General features: G+C 39.7%; 1 protein-coding gene across 3 annotated transcripts in view; it reads right to left on the reverse strand.

The window, feature by feature from the left end:
• DCAF5 (DDB1 and CUL4 associated factor 5) overlaps positions 1-24,905 on the reverse strand; it is a 91,481-nt gene that overhangs the window by 32,808 nt on the left and 33,768 nt on the right. For all 3 annotated transcript variants that reach the window (XM_043472379.1, XM_043472381.1, XM_043472378.1), the window contains exon 6: positions 9,035-9,248. In XM_043472379.1, coding sequence (XP_043328314.1) covers positions 9,035-9,248 — 214 coding nt within the window. The remainder of the gene's footprint in view (positions 1-9,034; positions 9,249-24,905) is intronic.

Raw genomic sequence — 24,905 nt, forward strand, 5'->3', positions numbered from 1 at the left:
CTTAAGGGTATGGAAAACAAACTTATGGTGACCAAAGGGGAGATATGGTAGAGGGAGGGATGAATCAGAAGCCTGGGATGAACACACACACACTACTATTTGTAAGACAGAGAGTCAACAAGGACCTCCTGTATAGCACAGGGAACTCTACTCAATATTGTGTGACAACCTATAAGAGAAAAGAGAATCTAAAAAAGAATGAATATATGTACATGCATAACTGAATCACTCTGCTGTACACCTGAGACTACTACAACACTGTAAATCAACTATACTTTAATAAAATTAAAAAAAAAGAAAATGCATCAGTAAAAAATTTAAAAATAAATAAATCTTAACAGTTAAACAAACCAAATAAAGGGACAAATTTGGAATATAGATAACTCCCTATCAATCATATTTTAAGGCCTCCCTGGGTTTAGAAACAAACAAACAAAAAAAAAACCAAAAAAGCCCCCCTCTTCACACCAACCAAAATCTATATTAAAAAGAGGAAAAAGTTCTAGAAGGCAGGAGGAACAGACTATCTACCTGATACACTCCAAAAATAACCCAGAATATGTCTTAGGTTCTTTACTAACACAGAAATCTCTTTCTGCTCAATTTCTCTGCCCTACTTCTCTCTCAAAATGTATACACACACACACACACGATGTGTATGTTTAAGTGTAAAGTGTGTGCATACATGTGTTTGCACAGTATTTTATATTCCCCAATATCTCCTAATGCTGGGAGTGGTTGGGGGTATGAGGAGAAGGGGACGACAGAGGATGAGATGGCTGGATGGCATCACCAACTCGATGGGCATGAGCTTGAGTAAACTCCAGGAGTTGGTGATGGACAGGGAGGCCTGGCGTGCTGCGATTCATGGGGTCGCGAACAGTAGGACACGACTGAGCGACTGAACTGAACTGAACTGAACTGAATATCTGCTAATGGATAAAGAAACATCAGTCAGCTACTATTCACTGAGTACTGATCAGTTTACACAGTTCTAAGGTTCTTCCCATAGTAATTGATTAATTGTTTCTCCAGTAAATGGCATCCTGTCTAATTAACTGTATTGACTAGGACAGAAAAACCAGATGGCTCTCTGGCCTGGATTAGCAAGAGCAGAGAAACTGCTACTAACATTTAAATCAAACACAGTTCTCATTTCTCCTTGACCTTTGTCAGAAGGGAAAAAAAATGTGACTGAACAATTCTGTGATGTGCTCTCTATGAGATTATTTTCAGTAAAAGGCTTGCCTATTGGTATATAATATACCTTTGATCATATCATTTATACTGAGTGCCTGCCACAAATACCATCTAAAGCAAATGAGAAAATTTTTCTTTAGAAACGGCCAAAGCCATAGGTTTATGTGATTTTATTTGGTAAGAGAAAATAGAGGTCTGGTGGCTCTCAACAAAAGCAAACAAATATGCATACTCATAAGATTAACACTATTTTTTGCATGTGAAGTGATATGATTTTTGCTTCTTTGGATCATTTGCCATGTCAGCTCCACTAGGCTCCTGGAATTCTTTGGTTTATTAAAGTAACTAACATTCATGGTTCTGAGTAGGAAAAATTCTATTAACAAAGAAATGTTCCATAAAGACAGCCAATAATTGTGAAATAATCAGTAGGAAAGAAATTTTTAAAAAAAGCTCTAAATCTCTAACAGCTGCTTGTAACAAAGTAGCCTGAATTACTTAAAGATGAATCTTTGGCAAAACTCTTTTGGAAACCTGGGCAAGAAGATGCGTCATCAACCAAATGGCCTTCAGCAATCAATTTCTCTTCTGTGGTAAAGCTACTTAACGTAAACTCTACAAGGAGAAAAGGGCAAGTAGGCAGGTTATACTCTGTTCCCATTATTAACATCTACCAGGGATTTCCAAGTGGAGCCCAGACTTCTAGTCAGGAACTATACATTAAAGGAACACCATCATGCTGCGTTAGCAGATCACATCAATTCCATTTGTTCCTAAGAAGAAATCAGGTCACCTAGTGTTCCTTTTCAGTTTAACATATCTAGTAGGTCTGCATACACCCCAAAACCTTTTAAGCTTTCTAAGTTCTACATCAGTAAATGAACCAAAAGATGGTTTAATCCTTGAGTTAAACCTTAATTCAGGATTGCTAATACTTGAAACCCCTAGTTTTCAGGAATTCCATAAACTCCTTAACATTATATGCAAAACTATGTGCGTATGTACATTTTTCTGAAATGAGTGTTCAAAGCTTTTAGAATTTCAAAGAGGCTCAGGATTAGAAAAGAATTATAAATGGCTGATTTAACAAGTTATTTTCGTGCTACTTTCTCTTTACAGAATAAAGTTTCCTAAAATATTCACCTAAAAAATACATACAATAAGGAATTCCTCGGCCACAATATTCTGTGTTCAGCTCTTTCTCATCAGCCCATGGAAAAGGCTCTATCACCACTTGATTTGAAAACACAGGTGGCAGCATGCCTATGAGGAAGAGGGTACAACACCGACAAGGGACTGAGTCTAGTTCTGGTTCAGCTACTGACTAGATCTGCAGTTTCAAACCACTCTAGACCTTAGTGTCACATGGGCATCAAACCTGTGCAACAACACCCAAAGGTCGCTGGGAGGATTAGTACGACATGAAAGCACTTTTGAAGCTAAAGTGCCAAAAATGTGTGTGTGTGTGCTCAGTTGCTCAGTCATGTACCACTCTTTGCAATCCCATGGACTACAGCCCACCAGGTTCCTCTGTCCACAGAATTCTTCAGGCAAGAATACTGGAGTGGGTTGTCATTTCCTCCTCTAGGGGATCTTCCTGACTCAGGGACTGAATCTGCATCTCCTGTATTGGCAGGTGGGTTCTTTACTGCTGTGCCACCTGGAAAGCCCAAAGGGCTAAAAATCTATGACATAAAAGAAAGGCAAGAAGAAGAAAAAGCCGACACAAAACAAGTCAAAGGAGACAGAACCCAAGAGTTGAATCTCCCCTGTTAAAAGGGTGCCTTTATTTCAACTGCAGGGGAACATATGGCACACTAGGCCCCCAAGTGAGCTTAATCAGAGTTTTTATTGTTGCTGTTGTTTAGTCGCTCAGTCGTGTCTGACTGTTTGCGACCCCTGCAACACGCTAGGCTCCTGTCCCTCACTGCATGGAATTATTAGGGAAAAAGAAAAAAAGCAAAGCTCTTAACTCTCTAGGTTGCTTTACTGGCCTGGATTGCACTTTCTGCAAATTCCTATACCTCTGCTATGCCCATACAGTGTCAACACAGAAAGGTTGAGTGGTGATGTAACGTCTGAGGCCAAGCCAGGTATACAAGGCTGTTTTGTTGGCTTCACAGGGTACAAGTCAGAAGATGAGATATGATGATTTAATTGTCATGATTTTAGGGGTTCTGCCATCTATCAAGTTCAAAAGACCTGTGTGAATGATACCAATGTTCAGACACTCAAGGGCTCAGCCCTTTCAAGAAAACTTTATTCCTTCTCCCACTTTCAGCAAGATGTAGGGACTATCAGGTCAGGTGTTAAATGAGACTAAAGCAAGAGAAGATTTTTAAATTACCACACTGTCCATCTCCAAGCCACACAAACCCATTAGCCTGAAAGACTTATTTCCCAGAAGCCTGAGCTACTCCGCTGGACTCTAGCAATCTAGGGCAAGAGCCATTTAAGGAATTGTGAAAGAAAAGGAACAAAAGCTGAGTGCTGTCTTAAAAGTGAGTGCCAGAAAAGCTAGCAGGTGGAAAATTGGCCTTCTTTTTTAACCCTGTTAAGAGACTGACTCACTAAGTATACAGAGGGGAGTATGAAGCTTGGGAGACAGAATGTACCTAGTCAGGCTTCAGGGAGAAAAGGGAAAACAAACAAACAAAAATCCAAGTATGACACAAAAGCAAGGAGGAGAATCCTTTAGATTTAGGCAGCCTCCAGAGGAAGGAATGCTATTTGTTTGCTGTTTTACTGAAAGATTCTTCATTAAACTGCAAAACTGGAAGGTAGGCTGCCTTAAAAAACAAAAAAAGTTAAGGCTCTATTTGGGGCTAATTGTTCCTGTAGATGCCCAACCAATCTGAGTCACTTGTATCACCTTATCTGATGACAGAAGTTATCAAATTTGAACAATAAGATTGTGCTTACTCACTCAGTTGTGTCCAGCTCTTTGCAACCCCATGGACTGTAGCCTACCAGGCTCCTCTGTCCATGGGGATTCTCCAGGCAAGAATACTGGAGCAGGTAGCCACGCCCTTCTCCAGGGGATCTAACCAACCCAGCGATTGAAACCAGGTCTCCTGCACTGCAGGCAGATTCTTTATCATCTGAGCCACCAGGGAAGCCCTATACTATTATTATTATGTATAGCAATAAATAAACTGTCTATCTTTAGCCAAAAGTGGGGGTGACAGAGTGTATACAGGGCTTTGAATGAAAGTCTCAAAGAGGATACAAACTGGCAGTCATGTAAATGTGTCTACCACAGCATCTGGCACACAGTAGATGCTCAGTAAATATCTGTCTTCTTATTTTAAAAGATGGAAGGGGGAAAGGGCATGAAGTTAGGACAAGTTCAGTAGGAAAGAGGAAAAATGGATGTTTTCCTGCTGAAGCAGAGGTTTGAAACTTGTGGCTCTAGAATAGAACACGTGTTATGGTGCACCTGTTCATTTAATTCATACAATGAAGTATGAATTTGCTGCAATACTTAGAAATCAAACTTCACATCAGTTTGTCAGTCAGTTCAGTCGCTCAGTTGCATCTGACTCTTTGAGACCTCATGGATTACAGCATGCCAGGCCTCTGTCCATCACCAACTCCCAGAGTTTACTCCAACTCGTGTCCACTGAGTCGGTGATGCCATCCAACCATCTCATCCTCTGTCGTCACCTTTTCCTCCCACCTTCAATCTTTCCCAGCATCAGGGTCTTTTCAAATGAGTCAGCTCTTCGCATCAGGTGGTCAAAATATTGGAGTTTCAGCTTTAACATCAGTCCTTCCAGTGAATATTCAGGACTGATCTCCTTCAGGATGGACTGGTTGGATATCCTTGCAGTCCAAGGGACTCTCAAGAGTCTTCTCCAACACTACAGTTCAAAAGCATCAATTCTTCGGCGCTCAACTTTCTTTATAGTCCAACTCTCACATCCATACATGACTACTGGAAAAACCAGAGCTTTGACTAGAGGGACAGAAAAGGAAAGATATACCTATTTGAATGCAGAGTTCCAAAGAATAGCAAGCAAAGATAAGAAAGCCTTTCTCAGTGATCAATGCAAAGAAATAGAGGAAAACAACAACAGAATGGGAAAGACTAGAGAGCTCTTCAAGAAAATTAGAGATACCAAGGGAACATGTCATGCAAAGATGGGCACAATAAAGGACAGAAACATCATATAACACATCTTTACTTCTGGTTTCTCCTGAAAAAAACCAAAGGCCCTCTTGGCCACAATAGGCTGAAGCTGAGTCAAAGCTTCATTTACATGGCATTCACTTAGATTTAGGGAGGGTAAATCTAAGTCATGGCTATAGTCCCCACCACTCACTACTGCTTACTTCTAGCCCAACTCATTTGTCTTTGCTGCTTGCCTTGCTTCTGTTGGCATTAAATTGTGACCTTCTTACAGCGAAAAGGAGCCTCTATTGAGAGCTCAAAAATCTGGGTTCTGGTCCTACTCAAACTTGTGTGTCTTAACTTGTTTTAACTTAACTCTCTAAGCCTGTTTTCTCACCTGTAAAAGGCCCTCCTAGGGATTGTACAAAATTTCTAAAAGCTCTATAATTAGAATTGATCCACAATGGTGGCCATGAGCATGTAGAAGACATAAAACACTATTCAGTTTTACACTTTATTCCAAGTCCAAGATCTTGAAAAGCTAGTTTCATTCTGGGCCTAATGAATTACCTAGTGAATCTAGGATAGTCTAATAAGAAATACAGACTCTCTTGCATAATGTTTTGATTTGGGTGGACTGCGTAATCTCATTGTAATGAAAAGCCAGAACACTGTCTCAGATAGATAAGTCACTCACTGCCTTTCCTGACCGTGTTCATTCCTATTATGGAAATTCTCAGATTCCTCTCTGGGATGGTTACTTACCCAGCCTATGACTAAATGAAGAGTTGCAGAGCACAGAACCTCAGGCTGTGGGCGTTCTTAAAGTATACAAGAACAAGATCAAATATAAAGACCTGATATAAGGAAAGAGTAGGCTTTGGAATTTGAAAGCAGCTAAAAAGATCCTGTTTGAACTAGTCAGAGTATCAGTCCTACAGATCATACAGTAACTATGGTAGCCGCTGCTTCAGCCCAAAGTGTATAAATGCAGAGCCTGTAAATCACCTTTGAGAGACATGTTTCAGAAATGAGACAATAATTTTGGCCTCCTGTGTAACACTTAGAAGTATAAGCTCAGCTGATTAGTTTCACTGAAAATCCATTATTTAATCATCCTCCTAAAGCTCCTGGAAGTTGAGCAAGAAAACAGGTATTATCAGTCCTGACTTACAGTTAGACAAGCCTTAGGCCTAGAAAGCTAAAAACCACACACTGACTAAAATACTTAAGATTCACTTCAACAAATATTTATTGTGCTCTCAGTACACCAGGCACTGGAGACAAGATAATGATGAATTAGCTACATTTCTTAGTCCCTAAGGGGTGAAGAAAACAGCCACACATACATCTCTGTCTCATTCCCTAGGTTATATACTCTGATAATCTATATGAGGAATATAAATAGATTTTAACTCCGAAATGGATCTGAAGTAAGATTCAGTGACTTCCCATCCTCCTCTATCCATGGCGAACCACTTAGCCCATCTAAAAAACAGACTAGTTTGTCAGAAAGGATACATTACCCACAAACTCTTCCCATAAGACATACATAACCATCAAATCTGAACACAGAAAATCAAAAGCCATCCACTGTTTTTATCATTATATATAACCTGAAAGGCAAAAAGCACTGCATCCTGTCAATGCAGGTAACCAGGACCACCACAAAACAACTCATGTGTTTCTGACTATGGTAATACCTGTACTTGACCCAGGAATTGAACCGGGGTCTCCTGCTTTACAGGCAGATTCTTTACCTAACTAAGCTATCAGGGAAGCCCACTTGTCCCTATGTATCTCATAACTGTAACTTAGGTCAAACGTTCTCACCTGGGGCAATTCTCCACCCAGGAGATAAACTGGCAATGTCTGGAGACATTTTTGGTTGTTTGGGGGAAAGCTGGGAGAGATAACACTGGCACCTAGTGGGGAGAGGCCAGAAATGCCGCTAACTATCCTAGAATGCACAGGACAGCCCCTCACAGTGAAGAATTATCTGACCAAAATGTGGACAGTGCCAAGCTGGAGAAATCATGGCCTAGGTGCTCTTACATCTCGGTTCAAGGACTCCATGCAGACAGGTTCCGGCTGCTAACACAGGAACCGACAGAAAACACAGCACCCATTCTCCTTCACCTCTTTTCTCCTTTTCTTCAGGCCCTGTGTCTCCAGTAATAAAACCTAATAAACCACTTCATGAAGTAGTGCCTGTTCTTTATTGCTCAATGAAATAAAATTCACATGCATAAGAGGTTGACAGAAGATGGAAAATCAACAAAAGCATGGAAAAAAGGTAGAGAGAGGGAGGAGGCGCTTGGTTGTCATTTCCACAGCTAAATGAAATTAAATCAACCATCTGCAGAGCAGAAAGCTACCTGTTCTATCAAGAGTCAGTTCATCTCTAGAAACTGCTTCTTTCCACCCAAGAAACAAACTGCCTAATAAAAACTAAGTCTATCAAGAACTGTGGTCTCTCAAGGGAAATTTATCACTTATATAACTGAGGCCACCTAGTGGTTTTAAGTGCAGATCACAGCTAAGTAGGCCCTGACTTGAATATAAATTCTGAATTTAGACATACATTCTCTATTTACAAAAGGGGAAATCCCTAGTCTGGGCAACTTAGAAGATATTCTCAGCTTCTTTAACAAGCAACTCTAATTAAAAAGCTTTATTGTGTTCCTACTATATATGCTAATCTTTAAGCTATGATGTTGGAGAGCCTCTAGCAACCTCAGCTAGGGAGAAAAATCCTAGCTACTGCTTTCAAAAAAATAAGATCTTCACAAGTTCTCAACTAACTATTTCTTGTATGCCCCTTGCCCACAAATAACTTTAAAGCAATGGAATACAGCATGTGAGAATTTCGACATATAATTCTGACAGCTGATGGATCCAAAGAGAACACGAAGAATTAGCAAGAAACTAAGGTTTCTTTTCCCAATCTAGATGTGCAACAGCAATAAGATTTGTTGTGCTTCAGAAGAAGAAGAAAAAGAAGAAAAAAAAAAACATTATTTGATCAATCTTTCTTTATATTTGTCTTTACTTAAACTTGGTTACTCAGACCAGTCCAACTGGTCCATTCACTGACACTTCAGCACTTCCATGGCCAAGACTGACAAGGTATAGGTATGTTTTTAAACTGCCAGCTCTAAGTCAACACCAGTATTTGGACTCCCAGTAAGACTGTGAAAAGGCAGGAAACTTCACAGCTTCGTTCTTCCCAGTCGTGGTGCTGGTTATATAAAGGAGGGAGTCAGCATATGGCTTCCTCTCAAAGTTGCACAGCCCATTTCATCCAAGAAAAAGATGCCACCCAAAAGGGCTATTCAGGATGTATGTCTCTTAGCTTGTACCCACAGTGTTTCACTGATACCAAAGGAAAAAAAAAAAAAAAAGGTATCCTTTTTGGCAGGCTAATTTTCTATGGACTTCCTCCTCTCTTCTGAAATGACACACTCTTAGAATCTTAAAATCTCTTCACAAACTTGGCAGATGTAGGTTGCTCAGAACTATATTGTGGTTTATGGTGTGTACCTCATATTATCCAAAGGCAACTCTGATGAAGAAACTCACTGGAATGTCTCCAGACACTTACTGTTTCCCTTCAACTATTTCTACCTGACATGGCTAAAGGGAAATAAAGACCAGTACAGAAAAAACAATCTGAGAGGAAAGCATGAATCTGGGATGCAGGAGGCAGAAGGCACGTACCTGGTCACGATCTCCTGCAAAACAGCAGCTTTTCATGGTGCAAGAGTTGAAGTAACCCTGATTGTCAAACTGGAACACAGGCAGGCGGGAGTGGATGTCATAGAGCACAGGGGGCAGGCGACGCCTCAGGGCCAGGAGCTGGGTCCCATTGCTGTTGAATCGCACACTCATGGCACTTTGGAGGGACAGGTTGCCCCCATACCGCAGAAGGGAACTGGAAGGCAGAAAGCACAAGGATCAGGCATGAGGCAAGCAGGATGAGAGCCTGCAAAAAAAAAACACTGCATTTCATAACCAGGACCTCCCGTCAGGCTTGCACATCAGAATTCTGGCAGAAAGGTATTTCTACACAGTGGGCTAGAAGGTAATAAAAAGGACAGAGATGACTCCTTGATTACATTAAAGCAAGTTATTTAACTTGGCAGTTCCTCTCTTCAATCTCTGAAAGTTGAAGTACCAGTAAGTTTATAGGAATAGGATACAAGAATCTTGAATGAAAAGACATATTAAAATGATTAGTTCTTTTATTTACCTGAGCTACATAAGCAAATAGTTACTTGTCAAGACCCTGGGAAGTCAGTGGTGTCCACTCTAACTGACCATCATGGATGGTATTTAAGAAATACATCTGTCTTTTGAATTAGAGACATAGAAACCATCAGCCAGAAAAACAAGATACTCTAGTTTATTCTGGATTTTTAAAAATAATAATCACTTTATTGCTTATGCACTTATTTTTTAATTTTCAATCTGTTCAGAGAATTTTTATATTCCATACGGCATAACTCAAGAATAAATACTAAAGAAAAATTTAAAATTAAATACAGAGCCAGCAGTAACAACAATTACAAAAGCAGGATGACTTGCTTCCCTTTACAATTCCCAATGAGTTTATATTTAGCTTTAAAATATACTTTGACTAATACATATAATTCCATTTATCTATCTTCTACTAGAGACTGGTATATTCTGATTCACCCAGTATTCTTTTGTAGCTTCATAATATTCATAACATTTTTTTTCATAACATTTTTAAAAAGTCAGATGGTATGGTTCAAAATTATTTATTATGATGACTCAGAAGATACTTTCAATTTTACAGTTAACTAGGATGACCATGAACATTAACAATTATACAGTACTAGAAAACTTATCTTTCTAGTAGTCAGTCTCCTTGACTACCTGGACACTGTTTTATTATAGAGGGATGACTATTCATTGTCCATACATAACCAAATTACTGGTAAGAAAGTGAGATTACGTACTGATTATGTGCATTGGAAATGAGGGCCACATTAGTGCTATTAACTCACTCTGTTTCACAAGACATTGTGATCTTGCAAAGAGAGTCTAGTAGTTTAAGAAAAAAAGTTTATACATTTAAGGAATCAGAGCTGGAAAGGGCCTTGAGACATCTAAATTAGAGCCTGGAAGATTTATTTGAAATTTATTAGTATTAGGATGTTTGACCATTTGACATAATTTAATTCACAATTTTAGTTTTTTCAACATGCTGTTTTACTAAACATAAATCCAAGTAGTCACCTTTTCTCTGAAACTCTGATATTAACTTTGGTTCTGAAGACTCTTTAATACAGTATTTATATACAATTAAATTTATTTCATTATACAGATATAATAAAATGGTATGTGGTACAAAACTTTGTAACTAAGTGTTATACAAATTAAAGAGACTACTACTTTTTTTTAAAAAAAAAAGAAAGGAGTCCCTGGACCACAGTGCAAAGGAATTTGCCAACCTGTCCTGATCGTAAAACACATTCTGCACCACTGCTAGCCAGTCAGTCCTTTATCCCCCCAAGGCAGTTTTTTCACCACAGGGAAGAACTCTAGTACCTCAGTTATGTGTGGAAACAAGGCTTGGGCAAACACACTTTAATCCTGTTAACTGTGAAATGGAAGGAAAGAAGTGACTTAGAAAAAATGGTCCCTAAAACTCCAAACATCACAGAGAAGCAGCCTAGTCCTACTGTAGGCCCCAAGTAATAGTCCCTACAGACCGATGTTCTTAAACGTCCTGAACACTGGCCACACCCACACACATATCGGGAATGAGTGACAGGGCTGAGTTCAGCCATTTCCTTCACAGCTGCCACAGGCATGCGGTGTTATCTGAACACTAAGCTCAAAAACAATGAGAGCCTTTCAAATTCAAGATCAGCCTAGAGTGTGCAAATAAACCAGCATCTGTATACAGGACTGACAAGAAGTTGGGGGTGGAAACAAGACTCAACAAAAAGAAACTTGGCCAACCCCACCAGCCACAGCAGCAGGGGTTTGCATTTGCTGAGGCAGCCCTGACGGAAAGCTGGGGCCTCTGGCAAAAGCCCTTTGCATCTGCTAACAGCAACTTCCTCTGCAGGTTCCAGGAGACCTGCAGGCCAGGCATCTGGGCCCATCCCATTCCCACTCAAGCTCCTACGTCTGCCACTCTCCAGGGGTCTGCCTGTGGGCTCCCCAAGAGTCACGAACTTTTCCCTCAGCTTCTGGGCAGGGGACTCCTATCTCTCACACAGAAAGGGTAGGTACATAGGAATCTTGCTCCTAGAATGTTTAAGAATACAGCTGTGGTACATATACACCATGGAATATTACTCAGCCGTTAAAAAGAATTCATTTGAACCAGTCCTAATGAGATGGATGAAACTGGAGCCCATTATACAGAGTGAAGTAAGCCAGAAAGATAAAGAACATTACAGCATACTAACGCATATATATGGAATTTAGAAAGATGGTAACGATAACCCTATATGCAAAACAGAAAAAGAGACACAGAAATACAGAACAGACTATTGAACTATGTGGGAGAATGTGAGGGTGGGATATTTCAAAAGAACAGCATGTATACTATCTATGGTGAAACAGATCCCCAGCCCAGGTGGGATGCATGAGACAAGTGCTCGGGCCTGGTGCACTGGGAAGACCCAGAGGAATCGGGTGGAGAGGGAGGTGGGAGGGGGGATCGGGATGGGGAATACGTGTAAAATCTATGGCTGATTCATATCAATGTATGACAAAACCCACTGAAATGTTGTGAAGTAATTAGCCTCCAACTAATAAAAAATTAAAAAAAAAAAAAAAAAAAAGAATACAGCTACAAAATAACCCCCCAAAACAACCAAAACTGTAGCAGCAGTTACTAAAACTGAATACTTCATGTTTGGGGGCAAGAATCCTTTCAGAGGGATAGACTGACACCTGAAATTCAGAAAGTGAGCTACATTAACTGTAATTTCTCAGCAGGGGTTCTGCTGCTGGCTCCTCCTATTGAGAATGTTAAGAATGATCTACTTCAACAGGAAGAAAAGGCTTAGAAGTAGTTTCCCCTCAAAGTCAAGATACAACGTCAAAGATCCTGTTGTTTATGATTCCAACTGTAAGATGCATGATAAATCATCTGGTACTTTTTCTCAAATGCAGATTCTCAGGATCCATATACAGATCTAATTCAATCTGAGAAGTGGGCGCAGGAATCAGATTAACAAGCAACCTTAATTAATTATAATGCATGTGACTTTCAAACCACTCTTTGAAAAACATGGTTCCATTTCAGAATTTGGGGTGAGTGTGAAAATAAGGTGGAGAGAAAGCAGATTACTAAAAGCTAAATGAAAAGCCAACTACACAATATGGCACTTCTTTTTACAGCCCAATGCCTAACAGGAGAAAGGACTCCAATTCCTTTTAAGATCAGAGTTCCACTCTACCCACAATGCCTGAAATGTTTTCTTCCTGCCCTCAACACATTCCCTGAAGGAGAAGTTTCTTGTTTACTCTTTGGAGAACTCACGGTACCTACACACAAGAATGCCTTAAATCTGACAGTGTCTCCGCTCCTCCAGAGAAGTGGCTACCATTACACACCCAAATGAGATGAGCGCTATCTTGAAGGGACTAGCAACAAGTTGAAATGAGTTCAAATCAAAATATCCCTATAAGAAAAAGGAAAGCAAAAATCAATTCCCGGCCTATCTTCACACACCGCTTCCCTGGTGGCTCAGAGAGTGAAGAATCTGCCTACAATGCAGGCGACCTGGGTTCGATCCCTAGGTTGGGACGATTCCCTGGAAAAGGGAATAGTAACCCACTTCAGTATTCTTGCCTGGAGAATTCCATGGACAGAGGAACCTGACAGGCTACAGTCCATGGGGTTGCAAAGAGTCAGACATGACTGAGTGATCAACACTTTCACTTTTGACCTATCTTCAACCAAGAATTTGTCACAAAATGCAACAAGAATGGGACAGGAGGTGATCCAAGGATCAGCATGTAAAAGGCCCAGGACAAAAAGCAAGAGAACCTCAGAACATCAGGAAAATATTCCTCATTAGTGTGCTCCTCTGTTTTTTGGTGTGGGGTTTTTTTTTGCTTTTTTTGGTGTTTTGGCCCCTCAGAAGTAGTCAATTGGATTTCTTTATTGCTTTGGCAGGATAAAAAGAACATTTACAAGAAGTCTTTCGCCAAGGCTAAAGTTTTGGAACAGAAGAGAAATAAAACAAGGCTGTTTCCAGAAAAGTGACTGGGAATATCACATTCAGCACAAGATACAGCACCTGTAAACATTTCAAGATCTGGCTTCATGAACCTAGACTTCCATAAATCTACAACTAAGTAATTCATCAAATAGTGCCAACAAGATTTTCTAAAGCCCACTGGCATGTATTTCCTCAGAGTTACCATGTTAAAGTTTCCTAACACCTGTGAAATGGCTGGAGTCAAGGCACTGCTATTCCAAATCACAGACATCAGAGCTGGTGCCAGTCAACCAGAGAGGAAAATTCAATGTCACATAGGTAGGAAAAACTCTCTCCCCTTCTGTTTCTGCTTTAGGACAGGATGACCTGTAAGGAATACAGGTGGCATTTTGTACTTTCTATAACACAACACAGAGAACATGATAGATCCTAGAGGATACTAGAATTAAGTAAAAAATGGACAAGTTAAAAAGTTACAGCCTGTATCAGTTCCGTTCAAGTATATTCAAGATCTTGGTAATCCTGTAAACTTTTTCTTTTTAAAAAAAAAATCCACTTTAAAAAATAGTTTTATTTATTTCTTTTTGGCTGTGTTGGGTCTTCCTTGCTGCGTGGGCTTTTCTTCAGTTGTGGTGAACGGGGGCCACCCCCACGCGGTGCGTGGGTTTCTCATTGCGGAACCCGTCTCCAGGGCAGTGGGCTCCACAGCTGCAGCTCCTGGGCTCCAGGGCGGGCTCGGCAGTTTGTGTGCTCGGGCTTAGCTGCTCCACAGCAATGGGGATCTTCCCGGATCAGAGATAAACAGGGGCCTCTTGCAATGGCAGGTGGACTCTCCAAAACTGAGTCACCAGGCAAGCCTTCTTTCTTTCTTTTTTTAATTGAAGTCTAGTTGATTTACAACATTGTGTTAGTTTCTGGTGTGCAAGCAAAGTGATTCAGTTATATATATGTGTGTGTATATATATTCTTTTCCATCATAATTTATTACAGGATATTAGATATAGCTCCCAGCGCTCAACAGCAGGACCTTGCTGTTTACCTGTTTTATATAGAGCAGTTTGTATCTGCTGATCCCAAACTCCTAGTTTACCCCTCCCCTACTCCCTTTCCCCTTTGGTATCTAAGTCTGTTTTCTATGTCTCTGAGTCTGTTTCTGTTTTGTAAGATTCCACACATAAGTCATATCATATGGTACTTGTCTTTCTCTTTCTGATTTACTTAGTATGATAATCTCTAGGTCTATCCATATTGCTGCAAATGGCATTGTTTCATTCTTTTTCATGGCTATATGGTATCCCACTATATATACATTATATACACATATACATAATATATACATATACTCCTCACATCTTCCTCTCTTAACATTCATTTATTTATTTTAAAAATGATCGTGCTGCACACACTCCTGCAGGATCTGCCTTCCCCAGCCAAGGCCTGGATCGGGGCCACAGCAGGGAAAGCATTGGCCTGTCAGGGAAATCCCTAGCACATCTTCCTTAACCGTTTCTTCTATGCGAGTTAGAAGGGGAAGAACCTGGGCTTTCAGGTACTGCAGTGCCTCTAATCACCACCTTCCAGAACAGGGGCATCTCGCCCAGAGCTGAAGTGATCTACAGCCCACGTTTTTGTCTTTGGCTCAGGGGATCCCAAAAGCCACATATAACCAACCAAGATCTCAACCCTATGCAAGATCCCAAAATGAATTAAAAGGCAGTGCCATAACAGATTTGTCCTAGGACACTCGTGATTTTTCTGTAGAATTAGGGACTCAGCATTTAGTCATCTCAGTTTATCAGATGACCTGCTTATTCAAAAAATCCCCCTTTACTGCAAGCTGTGGAAAATAGAGAAGGGTTTTATAAGCAGTCATTTAATCTTCATCCTAAGTTATTAATGGCTCTACCTTCTGACAGATGTTACAAAGCATCAGCCCTGACCTCACAGTGTAGAAAGCTGGAGAGGGAGAGTTTAATGAATACAGGTTGGCAGGAGGAAGAAAAAAGTCAGGGGAAGGTGGGAGACTGAGATGGCAGTTGCCACAGCAACAGTTAGGGTGCAGAAGGAGTGGGTGGGAATACAGGCAGGTAAACAGGCAGTCCCTGATGGCAGAAGAAACTAGGTGGGTGTGCTGACCGTCAGGGAACAAGGCCACAAAGCCAGAGGGCTGTTAAAGGGGAAAGAGGCAAAGCCTAGAAAAAATGCTAAGCAGAAGAGGGTTTGAAAACAAAAATCACAATTTGATCCCTTCTACAAGAACACTTATGCAAAGAGTGGAAAACAGGAGGAGAGATGAATGCAATGGGAAGGCCAAAGTGCTGACTGATGAGACGTGATTATAGGAAGGCAGCCTGTTTCATACAGGAGCCGCTTACTGAGAGTGTCCAAAAACCAAAGTCAGTTCTAGCTGGCAAAAATACAAATGCCTTAAGATAATGGTTTTCAAACTTTTTTATAGTAACCTTTTATAATAAGCTTATTTTATACTGTATTCCAGTACACCCAAATTTATTTAGCATAAATTCTTTAACAACTTGCCATCTACTGTGTGCAGTGCACTGATTTTCCATTTAATAAATACTTGTGACCACCTAAATCAATTCCACGGCCCTATGGATTACTGAAAGAGTTTCCTACCTTGTCTTCATGCCTCTACTCTTGGCCCATACTTTAGTTCATCCTGAATGTGACAGCCAGAGGGATGCTGAACCATGAGTCAGACTGCATCATTCATTTGCCAGTGGATTTCAACCAGGTTAAAACTCAAATGCTTTATAATGCCAACAGAGACCCTAGACACCTCTCTCCACCAACCCCTCATGAATCTACCTCCTAGCACTCTTTTTCCCCTACCCTACTTCAGCCACATGATGCCTCTTTAGAACACATCAAATATCTGCTTCAGGGTCTCTGTGCTTGCTAATCCTGAGGGAAATGTTCCTCCCCAGATATGAACATCGTTCATTCATTTACTTCTTTACTCAAATATCCTCCTCAATTAGCCTGTCCTGATACCCAATGCAAAAATGAAACTTCCCCAATGCTCCCCGTCTCCTGTTTAGTTTCTACTAATGAATCACCATCTTACATACCATTTATTTTGTTTCTTATTTGTCCCTTCCCACTAGGCTATTACCTTTTATATCGCTTCCTGTGCATTCCAAGTGCTTAAACAGTGTCAGACATGTAACAGCATTCAATAAATAGATGCTGCATGATCTAATGGATCATGAGCAGCGATCTGAAACACTCTGACTTTAGAACATTAAAAAAAAAAGGCTCCACAAAGGTTTACCTGGCTCCTGACATTTGTCTGCTCAAAAACCCTAATCTTGAGAGGCAAGCAACAGAGCAGCAGAAAAATCAAAGAAACAGCAGGAGGCTTGGAGAAAATCTAAGTCAAGGTTTTCTATTACAGGCAAAGAACTGTGGCCCAGAAAGTAAAATGACTTGCCAATAACCACTCAGGTCTTCTCTGCACTGACACCACCACACATCCTTCAAATGAGTTAAATTTACCTACCTGCTAATAAGCAGTCAACAAGAAGGAATAGTTTAACAGGTCAACACGTATCTTAATTATATTTTGTACTTTAAAGCAAGTTTCTGGTATTTGTAGAATAAAAGTTCAAAATGAAAATTAATAGTCAAACCTTAGGAAGTCAATAACAAGCTGAAAAAAAAAAAGAAAATTCATTTACCCATTTCCAGAAAGTAGACAATGAATTCTATAGGCTTTGAACACGTGCCCTACCCAATCATATCTAAAATTAGATAGTGATAAACATTTAGTTTGATGAATATACTGAGACCAACAAGAAGATATGTCAGTCAAACTACAGCATTTAGTTAATTTATTTTTATACCTTTCACTTTATTTTCCAAGTTTTCCTACAATGAACATAAACTTCTGTAATCAGAAGAAAATATGTTATTCTAAAACATCATCTCAAACATACTCCTTCTTTAATTAAGGGGCGATAGAAGACAGCTTTGAGAGAAGTACAAGAGAGCGGAATTTAAAGAGCTTAACTGAAACTGCAGACAATCTGCTTTCCTACAGGATTCTGGTGTAGACGCAAATCTGAAATTAAGCCATTGTTCTAAATGTTTTAAAAGACAGTTAAAAATTTGCAAAGGACTCTACAACTACCAGTGTCCCTCACCATCCTTCTCAATGAAGGCAAATAACATCCCTCCTTTGAAAGGATTTTAAGTAATAAACAGGCCCCACCTTGGTTAGCACTGGACACAGTACCAGGTTAGATCTGAAACTACATTTAGTTTGGTTTCTCTCTGCAGATACACCATCCCACTTCCTCTCTCTGCAGATACACCATCCCATTTCCCAGGTACCTCTAAATAAATGGCAAAGCGTATTATTGGAATAAAAAACCAATTCAAAGTGCAAAGTATTTTATGTAGAATCCAGAAACATTAGCAAGGTTCCTGGAAAGTCTTCCATACATGGCTAAAGTCATGGATAAATGAAGCCAAGATTATTAAGAGTATACCAAGATATCCCTGTCTAAAATATGTAACTCACAACAGATAAAGTACAAATGGTCAAACCTAAGATCACAAAATAAAAAGTTCAACCTATGAAGAATTCACTGAAGGAATCAGATCACAACAGATACCCTTGAAGAAGCAACACGTTTTTCATTAAATTTAATTTCCAAAATGTTTACATGTACATTGTATCAATTAACCCTTCAGTTCAGTTCAGTCCAGTCGCTCAGTCCTGTCTGACTCTTTGCGACCCCATGAATCGCAGCACGCCAGGCCTCCCTGTCCATCACCAACTCCCGGAGTTTACTCAAACTCATGCCCATCGAGTCGGTGATGCCATCCAGCCATCTCATCCTCTGTCGTCCCCTTGTCCTCCTGCCCCCAATCCCTCCCAGCATCAGAGTCTTTTCCAATGAGTTACAATAACCCTATAAGGTGGATAGTGAAGGTAACATTATTTTCATCTCAAACTGGAGGAGACCTAGGTCCTAAATGTTTATATGACTTGGCCCTGACCATACAATAAATAAGAAGCAGAAACAGGGCCAACAAGTTGTTTTCTGCTTCTTGGTTCAACAAGGATTCACAGCCTACACGGTGGAGATTAATTATTCCACCCAGCAAAAAGAACAGCATCAGATGACAATGCATCAAGGCCAGAGGATTCATCTAAATAATGAACTTCATATCCTTCCCTGTAGTTCAGTAACTCATATATGCATGCCTTTACTGAATAACCACTTACTGAAAACCTGCTAACTATTCTAGATACTATGCAAAGCACATGGATTTAAAGATGAAATAAGATGGAAAAGACATCTTCAAGAATTAATGAGGGACAAGAAAGCCATCAGTTTCCTTCTATAATATGAACAATGCTGTAATAAGGGGAATATGTGCTGTGCAAGACATAGGAAGAATATCTATCCCTCCACTGGGAACACAGGAGAGGAGCAGTCCAAAAGACTTCCTAGAAGAAAAATCTAAGCTGACTCTTCACAGAGAGTCAGAGATGACTCAAGTTCTTAACTGGCAAAAGAAACAAGATAAATCTGGATATGTGAATACATGGATAAATTCCCCAAACATACTGATGGGTGAAATAGTCAAGTTGTAGAATAACTGCATAGCAGTACATCGTCCGTGGGAAACACATACCTCCATATAGAAACAAAAATCATGTATTTTCTACAGGTACATGTATAAGCATATAAAACCAAAGAAAAAGTTCTGGAAGCAAATACAAACTCTTAACATTCATTACCCTCAGGAAAGGGGGCAGAAGACCAGGACTGGAAGTAGTGAGGAGGAATTTTAGCCTTATTCATAGTTTTAAAAGGAGAATGCTATTATGTATTACTTACATTTAACTTTTTATTTTGAAATAATTATAGATTCAGAGGAATCTAGGGTTTCCCTGGTGGTTCAGATGAAAGAATCTGCCTGCACTGCAGGTGACCCAGGTTCAGTCCCTGGGTCGGGGAAGGAGAACGGAATGGCAACTCAGTCCAGTATTCTTGCCTAGAGAATTCCATGGACAGAGGAACCTGGCGGGCTACAGTCCATGGGGTCGCAGAGTCAGACATGACAGAGTGACAGTCATCCTCAGAGGAATTTGCAAAGAAATTTTCTTGTAAAAAGAGTTTGCAAAGAATAAAAATCATATGATCATCTCAATAGAGATGCAGAAGAAGCTTCTGACAAAACTCAACAACCGTTTATAACAAATTCTCCAGAAGTGGGTGTAAAGGGAACACAGCTCAACATAATAGAGGCTATATATAACAAACATACAGCTGATATCATACTCAACAGTGGAAAGTTGAAAGTATTTCCTCTAAGATCAGGAACAAAACAAGAATGGCCACTCTTGCCACTTTTATGCAGCATAGTTTGGAAGACCTAGCCACAGCAATCAGAAAAGAAAAAGAAATAAAAGGGAATCCAAATTGGAAAGGAAAAAGTAACATAGTCACTGTTTGCTAATAATATAATACTATATATAGAAAATCAAGAAGATTCTTTGAACCCTTTACCCAGACTCTCCCAGTGTTACCACCTTGCATAACTATAATATGATATCAAAACCAGGAAATTTACATTGGTACAATCTATAGAGCTTATTCATATTTTGTCAGCTATACATGCACTCATTTGTGTGTGTGTGTGGGTTGCTCTATGCCATTGTATCACGTGTACAACTTCAAGTAGTCACCACCACAATACTTCTGTGTACCATCACCACAAGACTTCCTTTTATAGCCACATCCACCCCTTCTACCACTAACCCTAACACCTGGCAATGACTAATTTGTTCTCCATCTCATGAATGTTACATTAGCTCATAAGCTTTATATAAACGGAAGCATGCAGTACGTATCCTTTTGAGATTGGCTTTTTTATGTAGCATAGTTCACTTAAGCTTTATCCAAATTGTTGCATGTATCAACAGTTCAGTTTTTTGTTTTTCTATTGCTGAGTAGTATTCTATGGTATAAATGCACTACAGTTTTATTATTATTTTTTAAACTACTTACAGATTGAAAAACATATGGGTAGTTTCCAGCTTTTGGCTATTATAAATGAAGCTGCCATGAACATTCATGTACAAGTTGCTATATGAAAATAAGTCTTCCTCTCTCTTGGATAAACACCCAAGAGTGCAACTGCTGGGTCAGATAATAAGTTCATTTTTAGTTTATAAAGGAACTACCAAAACATTTTCTAGATATTTTGTACTATTTTACATTCCTACTCACAATGTATGAATGATTCAGTTTCTCCACATCTTCACCAGCATTACTTGTATTTTAAAAAGCTGAACTGAGAAGTCAGTCAGTGTATTTTAAAACAAAAGACAAAACCAGACATTTTTGGTTTCCTTATACAACCCCCTCCTATAAATTATTTTTGTAACCCCTGCCAAAAAGAATCAAACCTAAAACTATTTCAGTCCCTAGACCTAATACCAATTTATGAAAAAAACTGAGATAAGAGGGAACATGCTAAATGATGATATAAACATGCAATCAGTACAGCTGCCCCTTGGCATCTATGGGGGATTGGATTCAGGAACCCCACAGATATAGATATAGAACCCAAGGATACAAAGGGCCTCCTATATAATCGAAAATGTGAGAAATTCCATAAAATAAATAATCCAGTTCCTTTAACAAATAAGTTACAAGAGAGAAAAATGAAAGGCAGTAGTATCCATAGACTTAAGAAGCCATGTCAACTAATTGCTTGGTACAGACCTTATTCAAATCTTGATCCATAAGAACCAATTGTAACATTCAGGAGGCAATTAAGGAAATGTAAATATTAAATGTGCAGTGGTATTAAGGAATTATTGTTAATTTTTTAGGTATGATAATAATATTATGATTTTTAAAAGAATTATCTTTTCATGGAAAGTAATATGGCAGCTCCTCAAAAAGTTTAACATAGGATCACCATATGATTCAGCAATTACACTCTTAGGGATGGAACCAAAAGAACCAAAAACAGGTACTCAAATACTTATTCATAAATTTTAGTAGCACTATTCACAATAGCCAAAAGGTAGAAACAACTCAAATGTCCATCAGTAGGTAGATAAGTAAAATGTGGTATATACATCCATACAATAGAAAATTATTCAGCCATAAAGAGGAATGAAATACTATACTGATACATGCTACAATGTGGATGAATCTCAAAAACTTTATGCTAAATAAAAGAGGCAGACTAAAGGTCACAGCCATAACATGTAAATCCACAGATACAGAAAGCAGACTGGTGGTGGCCAAAAACTAGGGGAGAAGTATTCTGGGAAGTAACTGCTTAATGGGTATGGGTTTTATTTTGGAATGATAAAAACGCTTTGGAACTAGATAGAGGTGGTAGTTGCACAACACTGAATGAACTAAATGCCACTAAAGTTTTCACTTTAAAACAGCTAATTTTATATCGTGAATTTTTTCTCAATTTTTAAAAAAGAATATCTTTCAGAGATACATACTAAAGTATTTACAGAGGAAATAATACAAAGTTACACAGAAATGGGAGTCATCTCAGTGGAAGAATAAATGAAGTAAGATTGTCCATGGGTTAATTATGGAAGCTGGGTGCCAAGGTGTAATAGAGTTTATTTTACTATTTCTCAGTGTGTGGGTGAGAGAGAGAATTTTTAAACATAAAAAGTTTTTTTAAAAAGAAAGAGTCAAGACTTGATTTTAAAGTAAAAATGTCTACTGGATTTAGGGGTGTGGTATCACCTCCCCCTGAGTAAGAGGAGTTGGGAAGTATTAAAGGGAGGATATGAAGTGGAACATGCTTCCACAACTCCCATCCATTCACCAGGCATTCCGCAGATGCTCTGGTCTAAAGCTAAGCCTCTTGCTATAAAAGGTACATTTGTGTTTGGTGAGGATGAATAGACACAGGGAATCTCTGGCCTAAAGCCGGAAGACCCTGAATCCAAATGAACACAGCAGCAAATTCAACACAGATCCCTGAAAAATCACAGCTTCCACTTTGCAGGATAAGCAAAGTTGCCAAAATCGCCTGGGGTATGTATTAAAAAATGGCAGATTCACAGGGTCGGCCCTGGATCGACAACTCAATCTCTGGGTCTGGGCTCCAGGAAGCAGCACTTTAACAATCTCCCCAGGTGATTCTGATGCCCTCTGAAATTTGAGAATTACTGGGTTAGGATAATGGGGCCCTGGTGTCTTCTTGCAGCGAAGCTGATTCTAGAGCTCCACCTTGTGGCCCAAACACTAGAAAGCAACTTTGCCAGAATTCTTGACTTCCTTACAGCGCTAATTTAACTAATTGACAACCGTTCAAAGCCCTGCAAGAACCCTTACAACCTCCTCTAAGGGTTTATTCTCTACAGATGACATTTTGATCCATGCTATTACACTCAGGGAGTTAATGAAAACATTACCAGAGAGCTAGTTTTGAAAATACATACTATTTGGGGATGAGTGTAACACTGCACTCACTCACTATTTACTGAAGGTCATAACTTCTAAGCATTGTGCTAGGCAACAGATATAAAACATGGCCCTGTCTTTAAAAATCCACAGAAAAACATGAAAAGTTAATAGTACAGATTAAGACAAGTGCTTCCTTTCTGAGAAGCAATTCCTGAGCACTAGAAAGAAAAGACATAATCTTTTATCTGGAGATAAAACATAGTCATAGTAAAGATAATCAATGATGGCAAAAACGGTGACTAAAAGAGTCGGACACGACTGAGCGACTTCACTTCACTAAGACATGCAACATGAATGACACAGACCCTAAGCACTTTACAGAGGCTCTGGATAGAGTGATCCTTTCTGCCAGAAGCGAGGGAAAGCTTCATGCATTCAACACGTACTCTGCGCCAAAACTGGGCTAGGTGCTGGGGACACAGCGAGTGAAAAAAGGAAGGACGCTTTAAGAGAATGTAACAGGGAGATACAGCAAGCAGGTCTGCACTGATGGGCTTCCATTTGATCTTGGACCTTGAAGGGTAACTAGAATTTGAATAGGAAAAGAAAAGATAAATTCTCCTTTACATGTATTTGTATGTAGAGGACAAGCTACAAGGGGAAAAGGGACACTGGCACCAAAGAAGGGGTTGACTGCTTGCTTAACAAGTTTTCATTTTGTCCATAAACTAGGTCATTCATTCAATTACTCAAATAAAAAATCTTTTTTCTTGGAGCATCCCACATTACTGGTTCTGGGGAATATGGCCATAAACAAAGATAAGAAGCAGCCTCTAGAGCTCCTGGGTGGGGGAATGGCAGAAGTAAGTTTAAGGACACGTGCTGTGTGCCAGAAGCAAGAGCAAGTTAAGAAGCCAGCCAACACCTTAGAAGTCGGCCCCTTGTGGAAAGAGTAATATGGGCCTGAAATAGGGCAGAGGCTTCAAGAACTGAGAGAAGTGGCCAGCACTAACACAGAGCAAGGCTGGTTATGGCACAGGGAGTAAGAAACAGAAGAGGCATAGGGGACTCTGGGATTTCAGCCAGTATCATTACAAGAGTGATGATGACATTAATAAAAATAAAGAACTTAAGGAAGGAATACAGTTTTACGGAAAAAACAAGCTTTTATTATGGGTTTCAATAGATGGAACATTTGCCTGAGCACTGGATATGTTCATATAAAAAGTAAAGATGAGTGAGTGGGAGAGAAGAGAGAGAAAGCAGAGCATGAATGATTTTTTTTCCAGCCTTTGAAGCTGAACTCTTGGGCTCTATTTTCCCACAACACTATGAGCAGCCCTCAAAGGCAATGTGGCAGAGACTGCCCGGCTGTTCAGAAGACAGAGTTGCACTTAATTTGGTCTCAACAGAAGTAGGATTGGCACAGGCCCAGAGAACAGATATTTAGGCCCCAAAGCCAGGTGAATTACTAAGAGCAAGCAAGTCCTTTTTGACAGCAGGAATTTGCATTTATTGCCCATTTATACAACACGTAAAAGCACCAGCTTATGAAGTAAGTCTACAGGAATTCCTGGCTTGCCCTAGTTTTATTACTGAGTGGGAAAGAACCACTCTCTTTATTATCCTTGTCAAAGCAAGACATTGTTACCTGTCACATAACTAATAGTTCCTGACAAAAACTGACAGAAACTATAAAGACACGAGAAAGGAGAGAGGTAGGTGAGTGAGCAGACAGCTAACACAGGCAATGAAAATGGTGAGACAAGGAGAGTAACAGCTGGGGACACTTCACTTTTCCTTAATGCTTTGGATGTTCAAGGAGCTCAGTTCTGAAAACTGCAATAGACCAACCAAGACATCATAACTGGGACATTGGCAGTGATAAAGGAGAGGATGGTTGTGAAAAGATTCCAGCAGAAACAATTTACATGAAAT

This window comes from Cervus canadensis, chromosome 6 (assembly GCF_019320065.1).
Source record: "Cervus canadensis isolate Bull #8, Minnesota chromosome 6, ASM1932006v1, whole genome shotgun sequence".
Taxonomy (NCBI): domain Eukaryota; kingdom Metazoa; phylum Chordata; class Mammalia; order Artiodactyla; family Cervidae; genus Cervus; species Cervus canadensis.